General features: G+C 37.1%; 2 protein-coding genes across 3 annotated transcripts in view; both read right to left on the bottom strand.

The window, feature by feature from the left end:
- Window positions 1-20741, bottom strand: part of LOC142337879 (importin subunit alpha-3-like) — a 249192-nt gene that overhangs the window by 84091 nt on the left and 144360 nt on the right. The gene's annotated exons all lie outside the window — the stretch shown is intronic.
- Window positions 1-20741, bottom strand: part of LOC142337878 (RNA-binding protein 5-like) — a 39957-nt gene that overhangs the window by 14332 nt on the left and 4884 nt on the right. The window contains exons 3-17 of the mRNA XM_075387486.1: window positions 20571-20685; window positions 20051-20174; window positions 19672-19744; window positions 19198-19313; window positions 15870-16048; window positions 15019-15160; window positions 14719-14779; window positions 14600-14659; window positions 8397-8618; window positions 7975-8063; window positions 7702-7842; window positions 7232-7369; window positions 6657-6923; window positions 2094-2390; window positions 1451-1771 (exon numbers count right to left, since the gene is read on the bottom strand). Of these exons, the coding sequence (XP_075243601.1) occupies window positions 1451-1771; window positions 2094-2390; window positions 6657-6923; window positions 7232-7369; window positions 7702-7842; window positions 7975-8063; window positions 8397-8618; window positions 14600-14659; window positions 14719-14779; window positions 15019-15160; window positions 15870-16048; window positions 19198-19313; window positions 19672-19744; window positions 20051-20174; window positions 20571-20685 (2345 nt within the window). The remainder of the gene's footprint in view (window positions 1-1450; window positions 1772-2093; window positions 2391-6656; window positions 6924-7231; window positions 7370-7701; window positions 7843-7974; window positions 8064-8396; window positions 8619-14599; window positions 14660-14718; window positions 14780-15018; window positions 15161-15869; window positions 16049-19197; window positions 19314-19671; window positions 19745-20050; window positions 20175-20570; window positions 20686-20741) is intronic.

Raw genomic sequence — 20741 nt, 5'->3', positions numbered from 1 at the left:
TTCCTTGACAACTAGGGCTGAATAAATGACAAACATTTTCAGAAAACTTAAAAATTTTAAAAATTTAAATAAATTTGCGTGTTTATGTTTGGAGTACAAAACATGGCTCCTAAATGTATGGCTCCTAAAATGGTCATAAAGAGTAATTATATCCTGCAAAAGATCTTTATCAACTTCTATAAAACTCATGTTAAGACTGTTCTAACAAAAAATTCGAAAATTGACGAAAAAAACGCAAAAAATTTCAACATTTTGGGCTCTAAAACTCCTAAAAATGACCTGTCAACATTGAAATACGGCCTTCCAACTAGCTTCACCACTCTAAGCTCTAGAAAGACTACTAAAAGCGGTGAGGGGCCTCTAATGAGACTTGATGCTAGCCGAGCTTTACATGTTTATCCCGTTTTGAATGCTCAAAGTCATGAAAAAAGGTTTGAAAACATCTTACTAAAAGACAGAGCACGAATACAATCCAATTCTTTGATTGTAAAAAATTGACAATGTCCCCAAAAATAGCTGCTATCGCTTTGCGGCTATTAATAATCATGATTGGTTTAGACAAAAAAACAGATAATTGAGTGCAAGGGGTTAAAAACTTGAATGTACTTAAAAGAAAACATAGCCGGCAGATTGCCGGAATAGCTGCGAAAGAATAGACCTCCGTGCCGTATAACAGAGATAGAAACAGAGACAGATCTAAATTGAAAAAAATCGACGCCGCTCAAGAAGCTAGGTAAAAAACATTCAGCGATAAATTAATAAAGCTTGTTAAAATTCATCCCGCAGAAGCCCCTTATTAGGGACTTTTACTGCACGTATAAACTTAAGTTTTAAAGTGCAAAAGTCATTTTATTGAGTGAGGTAAGTCACTTATGATCAAAATCTAATCACGCAAAGAAGTTTTGCTAAAGAGAGTGAGAAATGACGTCACGCGCGCAAACGCCGTTAGTGAGAGGAAAAAGTCATTCAGAAAATTTGACTTTTTCAGCTTTGCTGTGTCAACAAATGTAAAACGAAAAAGAGCATCAGACGACAAAACAAAAAAACCAAGAGCACCGCAATATGGCTCCGCTCAGCTTACAGCTTCGCACCTATAATAACTTGAAAAGTCCTGACTGTCAACTATGTAGCTTTCTAAAAACATTTGGCAATTTTTTTTACATTAGTTTACTCTGGTATTTGGAATATTGTAATGTAACCACCGAACTTACGTGTTAGTTCTAATTGGTAAAGAAACATTCATTTGAAAAAGTGAACGAGTGAATGAAATAAGGCAGAAGTTCAACGAAAGAAATGGTTGCTGAAAAAAATATTTCTATATTATCTACCTAGTGAAATGCCCTAGAAATATCAAAACACTCTTATATTAGAACGGTTAGAAAACAAACATTTAGACCTCAGAGGAGTACATCATGCTACATTATGTTCGAAAGTTGATTTCTATATTAACCTTATGCATATCGGACATTCTCTGGTGCTTCACAAGTGCCTCTCGATCTTTGAACTGTCGTTTACAGAGAAGGCATGCCATCTTGACCCAATCAGTTAAACGAACTTCCTCGGAGGCAACAGTTGCTTTTGGCTCAGTTATCACCGGTGGCTGGTTGTAGTTACTGCTGGAAGAGTTTGCGGACGAGACAGAGTAGAATTGAGCAGAAGTCATTTGAGTTTGACCATCAGGTTGCTCAGAGCTTGCTAAATTGTTGTGACCGAAAGTTCCAATTGGATTCAACGCTGTCGCTGGTTTGGTGTCAAGCAAAACACGTTTGAACTGAAACAAGTGAAAATTGCGTAATAAGAAAAAAAAACAATTTTCGAAATAGGTGCACCAGGAAATAACTCAGGAATACTTGTGTTGACCAGGAAATAATTCAGGGTAGATAATCAGAAAAACTTTCATATGCGTGGACGCCAAGTCTGTAGCGGCTCGGATTATTTTGAGTGTTTCAAATACAAAAAAAGTTTCCAAGTTCGAAGAAACGTAAAAGAGTCATTACAGCAACCAAGCAATCAATATCAACCTAAATTATTGATACGTAGGTTCTTCTAGCCTTGTAAACCCATTATTTTAAGTACTGCCTTGCTTATCATACCTCCGATTCATTTCCATTGCTGCTAGTCGGTCTATCTCCGCCCACTTCTAACATATTTCTCCTCTCCAATGTCGCAAACGCTATGTCTTTAGCACCGTGACCATGCGATGCAGCACCCCATGATTCTGAGCTTTCAGAGTTGGACAGGGAGCTTCCAACAGGACCACCTGCAGTTCCCGGTGCTGTTGATTCTGCGGAAGGGTTCGGATGTGGAGCTCCAACCGGGAATATTCGATTGTTTTCGGCCCGTTTCAGTTGGTTCACACTTTTAGTCCACCGTTCCATGTCCTCTCTGACCTACAAGTTATTCTGTTAGACTCTCAGCTATGACCATTATAAATCAAAATCAATAAAATCTCAAACACTTGACAATTATGCGGCTCTATTATCAAAAGCATGGCTTTTTATACGTGAAAACTTAATGCTCTCAATGATATAATAACAAATTTAACGTCAACTCGATTCTCATAGATCTTTCAACAGAAATAGAGTAAATGTACTACAAATTTTGTCATTATCAGAGCAATTCATTGTTCAGACCACACTTTAGTGAGAGAGAGAGAGAGAGAGGGGGGGGGGGGGGGTGCTCAACTGCTTTTTTGGCCGATTGATATATTCATCGAAGAGGGTTGTGACAGGTATCATTATCAAGCCCCTTCAGCGTAGAATAAATCATTTAACCATTGTTTTTGAATTTCATCTTCCCGGGGAGTTATGGAGGTATAATGTGATGGTATAATGGAGATATAATGATTACGCGAAATCATATTTCGCGTAATTTTTGCGCAAGTTTTCGCCAATTTTGCTAAAATCTGTCAAAATTGTTAACGATAGTATTATTGGCTTTACTTGAGAAGATAGACGAGGGTTGTTAACTGTTTGTTCCAACTCTTTTGAATAAAAAAAACAATTTTCCATCAAAAATGGCACCAAATATGCTTTTTAGCGCATGCTAAATTTGCTCGATGTAGAGATTAAAGAAACTTTTGAAACAATCTTTGTTGGCGCCAAAATGTGCAACTGTTACTTTCTCTTCTTATGAGTGTACTATAAATTAAACTTTACCAACTTTTCGCTCATTTAACTCGATAATTAGCCAAAAGACCTCATTTATTTCTGATGAATCTTTTTTGGCAAATTATCTATTCCGCTAAAACTTAGATAAACTACGTGTTTTCAACGGACGCCCAGCAATAGCAAGGCTGGTTTTGATCTCATCGTAGATTAAAAAAACTATATAATGTGGCGCTGTCCTTTTTTTTTCATATTTCTTAATGCTACAGAATAAAATTGGATCCACGCTCAAATAAATGAAGGTCCGATTTAGGTGCAAATGAGGTCTAATGAACATTTAATCACATTTCAAAAGAAAGCTCATGGTTTCTATGGCTTGACAAAAAGTTTTCATACACTTTAATTGAATTAATCCGTTTGCCTGTATTTGTTGTTTTTTGAAGTCTCATGACATAATCTTGGCTTTTAAAGACACAATAGACTTCCCTAAGTGGAATAGGCAAGCCTATATGATAGTTTCAGTAGATACCTCATAGCTCTTACGACTTTGCATATATTAAGTTAAAATATCTTGTTTAATATATCAATTTTTGAATTTTGTCCCTTTTATCTTATCCCTGTGACCTTGTAGCTTTGTTTCAGTGAAGACACAACACATTCTTTTTCTAATGGATTGAAATTTAATCCTACTAGCAGTTGTATAATTATGATTTTATGGCTTTCATACCACGAGTTTTTTTTTTACAAAATCTGATTTGTGGATAGTTTCACACTTTGTTTTCTCGTCAAATTATTACATTAATGACAGTTCCCAAGGGCATTAGGGAATAAGCGATTAAATTTCAAAGCTCTAGTGAATACCCTAACACCTTATCAGCTTCGACGCCGCTTTCTAGAAACATTAAGTTGATTTTTAAAAACTTATTTGAAACTCTTTTTATAGTCATATATTCTGGATAAAGACAGGTCTCAATAGCTCTCCATTGAGGCATAGATGAAGCTATTTAACAACTTCAATTGATAGCTAAGCTTTTATGCTGTTTCAAACTAATTGTTTTCATATATGGAAATGCATTTTTTACTTAGCGCTTGTCACTTGGTCTCATTAAATAGGGGGGTTCAATATCTTTAGATGTTTAGTTTAGGTTTCATCTGATGCAGTTTTGAATTTGTGTCTCCAAGTGTTACAAAAGCCTGCAGTTTTGGTCGTAATTAGTGTATAATACTGTTATCAGATTTTAATGTTGTGTCTTATCTGGCCGTCTCTTGAAACAGTCTCGCGAAAAAGGGAAAACCTGAGGATTGCCTAATTTTTCTGTCAAAAAATTTTGGATTTGATTCTCAACTTCATAAGCATCGATGAGGATGGCAATCTCAGTGTCTAAAAATGAGGTAAGCTTAAAGCTTCACACTGATACAAATTAGCAGGTTACTCAAGGGAGCATCGATTCTTAGTTTAAACTCTGATGAATCAAGTCCTTACACATTAAGTCTTCGCGCCCGGTTTTTTTTGGTTAATCTCAGTTCTTTTAAAACTCGCTTTTTGAACTCAAACGTATTTGTGCAAGTGAACTGATTGGATTCTAAAGTCTAGTTAGTTAAAACAACGATTGAAGTAAATCAGAAATCAAACGAAGCCTTGACCAATGTAAGGCCAAAAAGCATGATTGAAAAAGGTAAAACAAATTCAATAAACATGTAACAAGTCCTGAATCACAGTCCAGAGCATTGAACTTGTCGAAGTACCACAAAATCAAAATTGTCAAGGAACGTCAAACTGTGATAGTCTACGACGTACCTAATGCTAAATGCACAAAAAAAACCATAATACAAATTAAAAATTTCATTTAAAAAAAACAGTTGAGTATAAAATCAATAAACCAACTTTTAATCTGAAAATTGTCTCTTTGCTTTCTTGGAAAGAAACATCACAACAAACTTCAAATAAAATGAAAAATGGGCAAAAACAGAAATTTAGCGAAAAAAAAAACGTTTTTGAAAAACTAGAGGTGTCAAAAACGAAAAACAAAACTACGTGCAAATACGTTTAATAAAAGCATAAAAAATCGTTAATTCATCTATCAACTGTCTTTAGCACTGTTGACTATTTTCAATAATGAGAATAAATTACAGGGCAAAATTATCAATAAGAAGTAAGCAAAAACTTGCATTATTTTTTTCAAACAAATTGTTTCAACATCACAGAAAGCATTAGCTATAAGCTGAAACAATTAATTCGATTATTCAAGCCACACTATCACCCAATGATTGATCTGATGATCAATCAGAATGAGTGATATGGCATGTAAAAACACAAGCATAAAAAGCACAATGACAAAAGCAAAAATTTGCAAATAGCTTTCGATAACAAATAGAGTCAAAGTCATAAAAACACTATCTATAAGCTCAGCTCATTAACTACTGCCTCACAGAGAGCCTATGAGACCAGTCGTTAATGGGACTAAAACATAACACTAAATGATAATATAGCTGTCAGATTACCAGAAAATAGCCGCAATAGCTTTATAGATCTGCAGTCTCAAAAAGAGTAAACATAAACGGCTATCAAACGAAGGACGAGCGGTTGGCTTCGTCAGTAGCTACGCTTTGGTGAGGCTAGCTTTAGCTTAATTGAAGGTGTGTGAGGTGAACGCAGCGGGGGGAGGGCGGTACAGCAGTGGATTGGGGTGACTGATGTCGGGGCGGTGTGGCTCAACCTCTAAAAACCGCCCTTCACACCATGAGTATCCAAAACAGTTTCTGTGAATCGCATACTTTGAGAATAGTGAGCTGAAAGGCTCTAAGGGAACTTAATGCGCGCTGGGCGCTACCTGTTTATCCCGTTTTTGAGGACGAAAATTCAAATGCGTCAGACGAAAAATCGGTCTAGCGAAAAATCGCATAAAAAAGACCAACAGGACTAATATAATTGCTACAAACTTCTTTTGAGAGCAATTAAAAGACACTGCTCGAAAAAGAAACTTCTCGTCATAAAATGCATGTTTAAGAAGTCAGAAGGAAAAAAAAGAGATAATAGAACTCAAATTGCCGCACTCGAAAAAACAGCTTTCGAAAGCCAAATTTGTTCAAATACCGAATTCTCACTCTAAAGTAAGCGACATCTCACTTAAAGTTAATTTGAAAAAAAAATGCTTCAACTAAACTATTCGCTTTTTAGCTCAATTTACTACTCTACCTAACTAAAGTGTAAGTCTTTACTAAAGTGTAACAGCTCTTAAATACGGACAGCACCAATACAGTCTAAATCATTAGGATTGTAAAAAAGAGCGCCTAAATAAAAGCCTTTGAGAGGCGGACGGCGGCTGTTAAACGCCTAAAGTATCTTTAATTTAAATGCTAATATGAATTGAGACTACATATGGAAACTATTCTTTTGTCCACTAGGCTCGTAGTGTTCAATTGGTCTGCTGGTCGAGTCAACTGAAATTTTGCATTCGATTATTCGGATCGTAATTCAGGACTTGTCCAGCTATGTTTTTATAATGGGCCCAGCACAGATAAAGTCTTTATTGTCAGTAAATATCGCACCTTTTTAGCCATAGTGTTTTTATCCATCTTCTTGTTCGGTTCCACAGTTGTTTTACCACCAATTGTAAAACTCACACTGCCTCTGCTAGCGTCACTCGTCAAACCTTCCTTGGTTGGCGTTTGTTCTTGACTAGTAGCAGTTGTGGACGTCGAATTACTTGCCGCTACTGATGTTTTCTGTTGTTGTTTGTCGGCTGGGAGGGGCAGATAAGTGGAGTAGTTCGAGTCCCAGTACAGAAATTGCTGTGTCGTCGAATTGTAGTAATACTAAAATTTGTACAATTTGAATATTTTTGATATTTGATTAAAGGATATTTGATTGAAGAATATTTCAATGCAGATAAACATTTCGTTGTATATGCCTGAGCCTTGTGTGTGAGAAACATTGTTTCATATTGAATTTCTACCAAATCAGTTTCATTCAAGTAGGGTTTCAAAACCCTCACCTATGAACAATAAACAAGGCCATGTTCTTCACTGGGAGACAATACCAACTTTACATCAAGACAACTCGATTTTTGATATATTAGCCCTCTTAAATAACTCATGCAAAGTTATACAGCAATAATACTGACCCGAGTGTTCGCATCGTAATAAAGCATTGTCTGATGATCGTAGTAGTAGCCACTATTCGCATCATACACATACTGGGCAGTGTTGGGCACAGGGAACACTGGGTACAGTTGCCCATTCACGTTCACCGTTTGTGTCACCTAAAATGTCATTAAACTTGAAGCTGGTGTGAAATTGTCAAATCCGGTGTCCAGTCGACTCACAAAAACTACCCATGCTCCCAATCATTATAGCATTTTCTGCAGATCTTTAGACTACCTGAACGATCGGCCACATAGTGTAGTCGGAGATGTCCCCGCTCTGTTTATCGAAAGTTTATTAACAGGGTGATTCTTCCTAAGGCCTTGGAAGATCGAATCCAATTGATCTTGCTAAATCAGTTATTTTGAGAGGAGCCATATAATCTTACACAACACAGATTGAGTTATTTCACGTGTTATACATGGACTCGAACGACGAAACCTCGTATTACCTGAGCGGCTGCAGCCGACTGGTGTTGATGAGGTGCTGCACTATAATTGGCTGACTGCTCAGTGGTGGGTGAAGACTGCTGTGCCTGTGCTAACGGGTTATCAGTCAGATCTTCTTCAGACAACTTGTTCACACCTTGAACCTAAAAACAAAATTGTTCCCAACATGGTAACATTTACATTATTTAAACTTCAAGGTCAAACTACAAGCTTAGTATAAGAATAGTGATACTTCTAAAATCATAAATTTTTGATTATAGACATTAGTGACTTACCTTTGGTTCGTTATACAGAGAAGGCGGATTCGAGTTCTTCACGCCTCGTATACTTTCATCGCCACAAGATTTGGAAAAGAATACAGACACTAAAACATACAAAAATAATCAATCTAATTTTTTGCTATCAGATATAAAGGCTGCATTCCATTTTTTTAAAATTTTCTTTAAATGTACAACTTAAGTTAAGTTGACGCATATTAGCGATTCGCTATTTTTGGTTGTAGAAAATGTCTGGTCTGCGGGACAGAAAATTAACATTTCAACTCAATTAGACAAAGTCAACTATCCCGACATTACACGAGTTACATATAAGTATTACAAAAAAAAACATTCTTTGATTGCAAAGACTAACAAACAGACTTAACAAACTTTTCTTGGCATCTCTGCTCTATCTCCAATTTTTCCGATCAACATCTAACCTTTCTTGGAATCGATTGTAAAGTTCTTCTGTACCAAATGCGCTTTTAACTTCTCCGCATCTGCTTCGTTGCTTAACTCTATATAGGCATATCCATTGGACACTTGTAGCACCGGATCTCGTGAGATATAAGCTTGCTTTATGAACACAGGCGATACTCTAGTCAAATTAGCATGCAGAGTTTCATCAGTTGTTAAGGCGTCCAACTCCCGGATAATCAGATCTAAAATAAAATCGATTGATGAATTTTGGCATCATCACGCAGACTAAACTTTCAATATGCTCAAGGAGTTACAATGCTTCAAAGAAAAATGCTGATCGGCACAAGCAAAAGTGAAGAGATTTCTTAGTCAAATACCATATGCACAAAAAACAAAAATCCATAAACGTCAGACGACTTGCACTTGAACAAGGGGGGTCACCTTTCTTAACTAAACGGGTCGCAACAATCTGCAAGAGAACAAAAATTATGGAATTATTCCAAGAGTCTAAAAAATTTCGGATCCATTCTGAGTCTAAAAAATTTCGGATCCATTCTGTTCTCCCCAACCCTAAAAATCCAATACAATTTCAATTACGGTCTTCAAAGTATAATATCTACAAAAAGGGGTTTAATGGCGACAAAAAAAACGCTCGCTTGATTTTTGCGCCGTGGAAAATGTAAAACGAACAAAAGCGTCGGCCAACGAAACACAAACTAACAGCACAAAATCTTGAAATACAAGTGGGTTTGTTTGGCAGGGGTGGAAAAATGGGGTTCAAATCACCAGGTCGAGGACGTGATTAAGACGGTGAGTAAGATTAAGAACTGTCCTTCACACAACGAATATATGTCTCAACAGTTTTGGTGAATCGCATACATAGGGACTAGTCGGGCATGAGAGAGCTCCTCAGCCACACAATGCCCTCCGAGCTTTAACCGTAGAACTAATATGAATGCTGCAAGCTTCGCTTCAGAAACACAAGAATGCGTGAATAGATAGCTTCTAGAGATTGCTAACAGAAATCCTGCTTTACAAATAAAAGCAAGGGAAAGAGAAGAGTTTTAAGAAGCTACTGCCCTGAAAACCAAATTCTGTTGGTAAAAAAGCAGGAAAAGGGATACAAAATTAAAACAAAACAAAAATGAGCGAACAAATTTCTGATTAATGCGAATTTCATTACAAACTGTTCAGAATCATTTGCATTAAAGCCTTAAAAAGCAACTCCTTGTCACCAAAATGTGAACATAACCCACTAAACGTCGGAAAAATTGCTTTTAAACAACTAGTGGGAGCTCTAATCAATTGCAACCTGCTTCAGTCGGAGGGGGAGCCTAAATGGGACTAAGAAGTTCAATAGTGGCCTTCAAATAACCACATAAGAGGTTAAGATATACCTCTTTTAAGATTTAAAGTAAAAAATGACACCAGTTTCGGCGCACTTTTCATTTGACTTTTAGTATTAAATTTCTGCAAATTGAGTTCAGCTGCTTGAAATTGTGATTGAGAGAGAATTTTCGATCACGCGAAACGCAAAAAGTGTAAAATTCACTCGAAAAGTCAAAACCGTCAAGCACAAACTTTGCTTAAAAAAAGACACACACGTTTACAATAATTGCTATGAACTTCGTTCAAGGGCAATTAAAAAAAAACATTTGGATGGTCATAAAACGACCAAAAAGACAAAACCATAAAAATAGAAAAATTAAGAATTATTATAATGAGAAAAATTTTCAAGTTAATGTTCAAAATCAATTGCGTCGCTAAAATCTATTAAAGTCGGCACAAATTAAAAATATAAGTACAACAAATACATGAAAAGGATGTCTTAATAGCAAATGACCCAGATAAATAAAAACCAGCCCTCATGGAAAAACTAATTTTACAAAACAAAGAGAATGACTTAAAAACAATGGAAAACAAAAAACGTGACCTTCTCACTCTTTAATTTTGATCACCCCGTCATCTTCTCAGTGAGGATAGCTTTAGCTTTGGGGGCTGTGGGGGGTTGGGGCAACGGTGGAAGGGGGTCTCTGGCTCGGGCCTTTACGGCCTGAACGATGTGCAGGGTGGGGATTGGGGGGTCTTAACATAAGTATAAGTCTCCAAAATAGTTTCTGAGAGTCGCATACTTGAGGACTTGTGAGTGAAAGCACTTAATGACCGCTGGGCGCTACCTGTTATCTCGTTTTTGAGGACGAAAAGTCAAGTGGTTCAGACGAAAAATCGGTCGAGCGAAAATCGCATTGAAAAAGACCAACAGGACTAATATAATTGCTACAGACTTCGTTTGAGAGCAATTAATAAAATCTAGCAAATGAGGTATTCAGGCGATAGCTAAACCAAAAACAGCATAACCTAGGACGAATTTTACCAATTTATTACAAGTTAACGGTCTTAACCAGTTTAGCTCGGTATTATCAGTCAAATCACAAAGTAGAAAGATTATTAAAACGGTCAAGCAAAGATTTTGCATAAAGACACACAATTACAATTGTTGCTAAAAATTGGAATTTAAGTGAAACATTGCTTTGCAAAAAAACGCTTAAGTGCTTCCTATTCTTTAGCAAAATTTGTTACAACAATTTTCTCGTATAGAATTATTACCATAAGAACCTCTGCCTTCCACTCGCTTTTCTTTTTCTTCATCAGACAGCCTGAACATTTCCGGTCCAAAATTTTATGCTTCACAGGCCCCTTTTCCGATATAAAAGAGCAAGTAGAAAACCAAGAACAAGTTTCAAAAAACAACGAAAAAAGGTTCTACTTCTTTTCACCCCGCATATTTTAACCCCATATCATTTAAGCCCTTTGTCATTTAAGCCTTATATCATTTCACCCCTCTATCATTTCATCCCGCCAATTTGCAGTAGACATTAAAGGCTTGTTCTGTCGTAATTAAGTGGATAACTTAATGCCATGTTCGGTGGTGATAGTTTCACATCAATTCCCGCGGGTCGCTGAGGCATGGCCAATGAGTATATCGCTAATTAATAGTCCTTATATAAAAAAGATTAAAATCATGGCCAAATGATAGAGACGTCGAATGATAGAGGGCAAATGATCAAGCTTCATGCTACCTCAATGTAGGATCGGAACGATCAATTTAGCATTTCAAAAGGAGGAACTGATTTGCTAACTTAAACATAACAGACTAGTCGGGCGAAATGCTCTCAAACGACCGGCGAGCGGTTGGCTTTGTCAGCAGCTAGCCACGGCTTAGTAATCTCTGGGCGCTACCTCTTTATCCAGTTTCTCAAGACGAAAGTCAAGTGGGTCAGACGAAAAATCGGTCAGCAATAAATTGCAAAAAAGAGACAAACAGGTTTAATATATTTACTACAAATTGCTTTCGAGAGCAATTAACAATGATTTCTTAAAAACTGCCTGTTAGATCGTTTATGCTTTAAAAACACTTTCTACTATAACTCATTGTTAATGAGGATCAGAGATGATGACATTACGCCACATAACAGCAGCTGAAGTGCGGCATCAACAAAAAGAGAGATAGAGTGAGAGAGATAAAAAGTGAGCAAGAAAGAAAAGGAAAGAAACCCTAACGGACAGAGAAAAAGAGACAGGAATATTTTCCATGATTGGATTCGACTCTGCAACTTCTAGTTTTCTAGCCTTGTTAATAAAAAAATCATATAGAAAAGAACTGAAAAAGGCAAAATCCAACTTTGCAGTAAAAAAAAGTTCAAAACCATTTTTTTGTCTCGAAAGTTCTGTGAAAAAACCCATCTCCGAGAATTGAAAAGTTTTGTTGGCCAGTAAAGGTCGTCGAAAAGGACAAAAACTATAGATAAATTTTGGAAAAAATTGAAAATTTTAACAAAATCTTGCTAAAATTCAAGATAATAATATCTTGAAACATTTCATTGTCCAAAGAGAATATCCGGTATCCCTGTTTCAAGCCTGAAATAGTTTCACAGGCTCATAAAGATCCATACACTTGGAAAAAAAAATTTTTTCCAAAAATTTGAAAAGCTTAAATCTTATCCAAAAATTACTAAAACTGGAGTAATAAAAAATGTTGATCACTATCCCATTAACTCTGGAAACTATGCAGCAGCTTATTATCAGACCTTGGAGGAAGTCCCAGGGCCTCTGTTGCAAAAATTTTGAAAAATTGCCTAAATTCGTGATATTAAAATCTTAAGAACATTCCATTACATCTATAAACAGTGTAGTAACATATTAAACCCCAGAGGAAGTTCCGGAGCTCTTGAGGCTAAAGAAACCTAAAAAATGACAAAAAAAAATTCAAAAAACTCCAAAAATTTGCAAGTTCCATAAAGAAAATTGCTAAAACTTGTGATATTAAAAGTTGGAAAATATTCCATGACCAAAATAATTTTCCAGTAACTTATTATCAAACCCTAACGGAGGTTTTCTGACCCTTGAGGTCAAAAAATCTGAATAATGACGATAAATGTCAAAAAATTGAAAAAATGGCAATAACTGTAAAAAAAAAATATGCAAAAATTCTTGATGTTAAAATCTTCCAAGGAATTCCATTTAACCTAGAAAACATACAGTCACCTATTTTCAAACCCTAGAGGGGTTTTCTTGGCTCTTGAGGCTAAAAAAACCTAAAAAACGACAAACATTTTCAAAAAAAAGCTTGAAGTAAGTTTTATCAAAAAATTGCTAAAAATTGCGACATATTCCATGGCCAATAAAAATTTGTTAGTAACCTATTATCAAACCCCTTAGGATGTTTTTGGACCCTGGGTCTGGAAAGACCCTAATAAAGAAAAAAATGTCAAAATTTGAAAAAAATGCACATTGTGTCAAAAAATTGCTTAAATTCGTGACGTTAAAATGATAAAACCATTCCACTACCACTAGAAACTATGCAGTAATCTATTATTAAAAACCTAGAGGTGATTTCTTGACAACTAGGGCTGATAAATTCAAAATGTCAAAAATCTTCAAAAAGCTTGGAAAAAATTGCAAAATAGTATATACTTGCGTTTTTAGCAAGCACTTTTTCGTCAGTAGCTAGCCACGGGGGGACACCGGGGGCTGATGGGGAGAGAGCGGGTGGTGGCGCAACACTGGGTTGGGGGCAACAGCGCGGTGGTGGGTGGTTGGAGGGGGGCAATAGTGGGGGGGGGTCGACAGTGATGGTGTCTTCAATCTCTAAGAACCGCCCTTTACACCATAAGTATAAGTCTCCAAAAAGTTTGAGCTGAAACAGAGCTGAAAGGCTCTAAGAGCACTTAATGCCCGCTGTGCGCTACCTGTTTATCTCGTTTTTGAGGACGAAAAGTCAAAAGCGTCAGACGAAAAATCGGTCAAGCGAAAAATCGCATAAAAAACATAGCCGGTAGAATACCGGAAACGGCCCGAATCGTCGTGCATTATAATCTCTAACTTAACCTTACCGAAATCAGAACATCAAAATAGACAAGAGAAAAAAACAAAAGCAGCCCAACGAACCACATTAAACTGTTTTAAAAATGCCGACAATTTTTTAGGTGCTGGGGGAGCTAGGTGGGATGGGTGGGTAGATAGGTTGGGGAGGTGGGTAGTGCTGGGGTAGTTGGGGGGAAGGGGTAGGTGGGGGTAGTTAGGTGATGAGAGGGGGTAGTTTGGGGGTCGGGGTAGGTGGGGGGTAAGTTAGGGCGGGGCGTAGGTAGGTGGTGGTGGTGGTGGGGGTGGGGTGGGGGAGGGGGGGGGGGTGTAGGTAGGTGCGTGGGTGGGTAGATAGTTTGGGGAGGTGGGTAGTGCTGTGGTAGTGAGGGGGGGTAGGTGGGGGTAGCTAGGTGAAGGGAGGGGGCAGGGGTAGGTGGGGAGTAAGTGGGGGGGGGGGTAGGTAGGTGGTTAGGGGTGACTTATATAGGAACAAAAAATCTCAAAATGACCTCTTCACCTTGAACATTACCAGCAGTTCCTAATTACTATACATTACAAATGAAGCTACTGTTAAAGTCCAATGTTCGAAAACAGAAGAAGTCAACAATCAAAAACTGAGGTAAATGCGTAAATGCGCGAACAGAAAGAAGTCAAAATTCAAGTCATGAACAAACTTGCTTTCTGCTAAAAAAAAAACCTGTAGAATCTCAATACTCCTCTTCGAGTCGTAAAAACCTGTAGAATCTCAATACTCTTCGAATCCTAAAAAAGACCGACAGGACTAATATAATTGCTACAAACTTCGTTTGAGAGCAATTAATTATCAATCACATTTCCATAACAAAATAGTCAAACTCACATTTTGTGACTTTGGAGCTGATTTGCTGGAGCGACAGATCAGTCATGGATCTCTCTGATTCTGAAACAAACACATTACTACAAACACGCACAAGTGATGCAAAAAATAATATTTCATACCTTCTCGAGACAAACCACAGCGATAGCACTCTTGTCGTCTAGGATAGTTTCTCCCGTTGCACTGAAAAAAGACCAAACTGTGAGACTGATTTCATATCACAAAAACATGCTGTAAAAATCTTACTTAAATTTTGTGCGAGAATTCCTGTAAATTTACGAGCTATGGAATTAACTATCAGACGAATTTTAGCAGTAATATTATAAATGGCTCAAGGAACCTACTTGTAAGAGTAATTTACTTGCATTAGACTATAAATCCATTATACGATATGTTAACTTATTGAATCGTTACTAGCTCACATTAAAGCAGTCCCAATCTTTAGCGAGTCTCTGCTGCCTGTCCCGTTCACTGTCTTCTCTCTCAGCTGCTCTCTCCCGCGACTTCTCTCTCGACTCCCGATTGCGTCTCGCAGTTGAGCGACTGTAGGATCCACTTCTACTCCTAAAACACCAGTAACAATCAGCACAATACATACAAGCTTGTAGCCTCCTAATGAACCCAAAATATACAAAATTAGGTAAATCTTCGCAAAATTTCTCAGTGAAATTAATGACCAACTTGCGCTAGTTCCATGGCACTTCTTTCGTTGTATGACAAAATCCCGGAAAAAACGGACCGAGAATTAGGAAAGATGCGCTTTTAAGCGAGCAGGAATATTTAAATCGCACAAACAAGGTGTGACTCACCTTGTTTAAGAATCTTTCCAAGCAGTGTAAGAACCTTTTCCTCTATCCGTTATTGACAAACACCAACTCCCCCTCCCGTTATAGACTACATACTATTTATTAGATGATGAACCATTGTGTTCATAGCGAATAACAATCAACTATAGCTGCGGGTGCGGACAAACAAAAAAGATCCGTTTAACTGACTTAAATCGAGGAATTGGAGTCATGCATTCAAAACATCTGGCGTCAGAAACAAATGAATCCAAATTTACATAAAGAAAATCAACAAACTTACGAAAATCATCATGAAAAACTAGGCAAAAAATCTTATTTCATAATTTTTCGAGAATATATTTTCGAGAACATCATCCTAATATATTAAGGTTATGATAAAATCATCCAAATAAGGTATCAATTAAAAAGCATTAAAATGAGGAATCGTATCCTCTCCTTAAGATACGGAATTTCTGGTTCAGAATTACCTGGTTCGACTTCGGCGCCTGGATCTTGATCGTTTCCTTTTATTCGTCCGGCTGGATGAGCGACTTCGCTTCCCTTTCTTCCGAGAGGAATGGCGCTCACGCGAAGAACGTCTTGAAGATGTAGTTCGCGCTTCTGAATACGTCATTTCAACCCACTCTCCTCGCACTCTAAGCCGGCCCTAGAATAATATTTGGAAGGGTAAAATTCATTTCTTGTGAACATTCACACCCCAATATTTCTCTTCGACAGATAGACCTAAAATTAGCCTTCAATTCGAATTCGAAAACAAGAAACAGACAAAACCGGAAGCTCAAATATCAATAAATCACTCGATTGACCCTAATTCACAAGAAATTGCACCCAAATATTTTTCGATAAATGAAATACAAAGCATCCCGAAACAAATAGAGAGGGAACAAACTATTCAAAAGTGGTCCAAAAACGGTTCCAAATTTGAAACCTATGTTAGAAGTTGCTATGATGCAACAAGATCATAGCTTGGGACAACAGATTAATTTTTCAAGATAATGCACTACTGTTCAATAGCCTGCACCAAAAGCGACTACTACTCAAAAACTGCTTAGGAAACACATCTTATTGCTTTCGGAAAACTAAAGTCAATTTTAGATATGAAATAAACCAAAACGGAAAAAACGAAAATTCGATTGATCATTAAAAAGCAGCTTAGCGCATTTGGTAATGAACATAGACATGGCCATAGGCATGCCTTAGCGGCCCGTGTGACTTGATAAAAAAACTATCACACACGAATAATTTCAAAATCAACCTGGATTTATTTACGTGGGACTTTTTCCTAGAATCTTGGAAAACTCTGGAAATTCCTGCACAGTAATTTCTTGGATGAAAAAATGCCACACTTATTTCCTTGCAATAAGATAAAATTTATTTCAATAATGCGTCGTGCGTTTAAAGAAGGGCTGTGATGAGATAAGTCTCCTAAAATTTTATCTAATAAAATCCACACACCAATTTTGTTTTTTTTTAAAAAAAAACAGCTCCGAGAATTGCAAAAATTATTCACTAAAAAACTATTACACACGATTTTTTGATACTTATTACATGTTTCTAATTATGTTTTTGTAAAGTTAACTACATGCAAAAGAACACCATGGAGGGTACAAAAGCATTTCCAAGATCGATTTAAACCCACTTGCATTAATTGTTATATTTCATTCAATTAAATATAGCAAAATTTGGTAGCGCAAATGCCTAGGTTCATCAAACAGATCTCTGAAGAATGGCTTATTTTGAAGAATCAAATATTTTTGTTTCCTTATAAAAAGAATTTTGTTGAAAAGCAAATCACTCTGTCTTCCTATGGAATCTATTACTTTCCCAAAGCTCTTTATGACGAATTTCAGAATAAAATGGGACAGATTACCGAAAAATAGCCACCGCTGACTCCACTGACCGATGTTAGGATTGAAACAGTTAGGAAAAAACGAAAAATTGACGACAGCCTAATTTTTTTAAGTTTTAAAAGGCGTGCTAATTTTTTCCGCAGTATGATTAGATTCGATAAATATGGTGACTACAGCTTCTAATTTGGATGAAAATACGCCTAATACTAATACCAGTCAGCAGTATATTCTAAGGGAGAGTGATCTTTGTGCGGTAAGTCAAAAGTCAAACGTGAAAGTCGAGAATAATGTAAATCGTAAAGGTAAATTAATAATAGCCTTCGAGAGGCTGATATCGGCTATTAATTATCTGTCGTTAAATCGCAATTTACTAAATAAAAAATTACATATAAGCATGGGTGTGTTTCGGATGTCTGTCAATGAAGATAATGAAGATGTAGCAAATAATCGTAGCAAATAGACTATGCTGCAAAAAAATAATTTAAATGATTTCGCATATATGGGTTATTGGAACTAAAGTTAATCACAAAAGCTGAAAAAGTCCAGCTTTCCTTGATTGAAAGAAATGCTTTACTTCAAAATCTTCGAAACTTCGCAGACAATTCCTGCAACTGTTTTTGAGATTTCAGCGAAAAAACGGCTTATTTCCATTATTTCCAGCGAAAAAAAAAACGGAGAAGAAACTAATTTTGGTCATTTGGATAAGTGCTTTAGAAAACTAAGGAACTAATTTACCGCCCTACTAATTAAGTTCTTGCTTTCTCTAACTCGCTTTCGCTTTTTGTCAAGTCTGCCCAACATACTGCTCTACTTGTACAGGCAAAAGTTGTTCTTTAACTAAATGCTTTCTAACGTTGTACATAAAAATATTGCCACGTAATTAGAAGAAAAACAACTCAGACAAAAAACTGGACAGATGCGAACAAACGCTAAAATAGACCACCATGATTAAATTAAACGCTTCACATTTTTTTAAAAAAAACAATTAATAAATTTGTGAAGGATAAATTGAGGCAAAAATTTACTCATAAATTTAAGTTAAAAAAAATAGTCGATTGACGCCAAATAAACTGCTTCAAAAGAAAAGCTTCTAAGAAAAACGGCGTTAAGAAACATATATGACTTGAACACTCATGACTAGAATACTCATATAGAACAATTCTAACAGTGCTTGATACACTCGAGCTTGGAATTAATCGTTTAGTTGTTAACAGCTGATTACGCAAAATGAAGAAAATTAGAAGAGAAGTTCCATACTTGTTCACCAAAGCGGTACATTAAAGATATCGCATAGGTATTTCAACAGCCAATGATGACATACCAAAACTGTGCGAAAAATATTTGAAAAACCCCAAAGATCGCCAAAACTGGGCGCTTGGAAAAAAACAATAAAGGGCCGTGTACACCATCCGGCATCGATGGATGTAGGTCGAAAAATAGGGCATGATGAGTAGCACTTAGTAGCCGGATGCTGCACTCCAAGCTGTTCCCCTCCAGACAGTGTAAAGACGGCCCAGTCACAAAAATAAATAACAAGTGGAGAGGAAAGCACCACTGGGCGCTGGACTAAAACCTAGCCACAAGAATCAAGCAGAGCACTTTCATCTTCATCTGCATGGTAAAATATAAGATTTAAACAACAAGACAAATACTTACATTTACTATTAAGATTTCTATCGACATCAAAACACAGACCCAAAGATAGAACGAGCAAAAGCGGTAGTACGATTGCAACCTAATAGTAGACTTCGGAATAAGTTTCAAAGCCAGCTCAACGTCAATTAAAACCCGTTCAATTCGCTTATTTCTCTTTGCATTCCATTTAAGACTGAATCCTTTGATCAATCAACCAATCATTGCCGGTGTCCTCAAGGTGAATGAGCTTGCAAGGTGTTCGCCGGAGAGTCTCCTGGCTAGGAGAACTAAGATCCTTTCTATACTAGACCTGTGACTGTTCCATCCACCGCTGGGCGTCTTCTAGGCGCAAAAACTGCAAATAGGCCCAGAGAGAAGTGTTCTGACTGGGGTCGACTCTTCTAGATGATGAGTGGTCGCGACTGCCTATAACAAGGTAATGACCGGCTGAACAGGGGCCGCTTTGTGAACAGGGTTTCCTTTATACCCTTTTACTTTCTAATAATCAAGCTCTGCAAGATGAAAAACAGTTGTCCGCGCTGAAACAAACAAGTCAACAAAAACACATCGAGGAGACAGGATTCCTCGGTTTGTTGGACCCTTGGAACCCAAAATCAGTCATGTTCCAAAGTACCCAAAACCTTTCCTGAAAACGTGCCCTCCTAAAAACTGAACATGCAAATAACTAAAACTTAGGCACCGCCATTCGCAAAAGCGAAGCGTAGTGCAAAGCGAGAAAAGCTGAAATAGGTTTGGAAAACAATTTTTAATAAAAGTTACTTACTCTGAGGTGTGCTTTTCTGTTCAATTGAGATGTTTTTGATAGGAGCTCCAAAAGCTTCCACCTCTTGACGAATCTAAAAAACAGAAACTTCACTCTTTGACATTCATACGATATAGAGCAGAATAAGTTTTAAAATTTTTCGTTCGCAAAATATTTCACTATGCATTACTAGCAATCATTTTCACTCATACCGTTTGACCAGATTGAAAAATTTTCCAACTAAGCAATTCTGGCAATGATTAATTCAGAAATTGATATTTGCTTATCGCATATCAGCATTTTCTGTTCCATCTACTGATATGTATCTCAGGGATTATTTCGTTACAGGCAAAACAATGCAAAGGAACGATAGGAAACTAAAATGTAGGTTTAGACTAACATCCTCTTCTGCGCAGTGTTTGGGGAGGTCTTTGATGACGACAATGTTGGCCGGTGTCTGTGTCAAATAGAATGGAAGCCTCATTGTAGAGTCGGCGGAATCATCGTCACGCTCTCTTGTCGATCTGCAAATAGCAAAATCGTTTTTTTAAAACTAAATAGCCAAATTATATTCTTTTGTTTAAAAAAACCTACACATCAATTTTCAACCATTCCATTATCTCACATAAACACTTTCAATTGCTAAGACAAAACCAAAAACTACAATAGCAACAACGTATAAATAAGAAAATTGGGATCTATTCTGCTCTCCCCCCCCCCCCCCCCCCCAGCGTAGTGGGCTTATATTTTTTTACGCCCCCAGGCGCACGTGCTATTTTCTTACATAGTAACGTGCTATATAACAACATAATTTGTAACTGGGAGCGTAAAACACACTGGGGGGAGGCAGAAAAGATCCGAAAATTGTATAGGTTGGGACAGATAAGCATGAAATAATCGTCTTCCGAACACCAACTCACCTTTGCGAAGATGATTTGGATGAAGAAACCTGGGAACTTTTCTGAGATGCTTCGGACCGATCTCGCTCACGCCTCTTCCGGTCATCTCTCGACCGACTTCTGGATCTCTTTGAGCCTATACAGAAATCATCAACCATTATTCAAAATGGACACACTTTACTACTCTCTTCT

The sequence above is a fragment of the Convolutriloba macropyga genome, chromosome 4 (genome assembly GCF_964194025.1).
Source record: "Convolutriloba macropyga chromosome 4, txConMacr16.3, whole genome shotgun sequence".
NCBI classification, from domain to species: Eukaryota; Metazoa; Xenacoelomorpha; order Acoela; family Convolutidae; genus Convolutriloba; species Convolutriloba macropyga.
The sequence above is the reverse complement of the archived record's forward strand: the minus strand, read 5'-3'. Positions and strand labels throughout refer to the sequence as shown.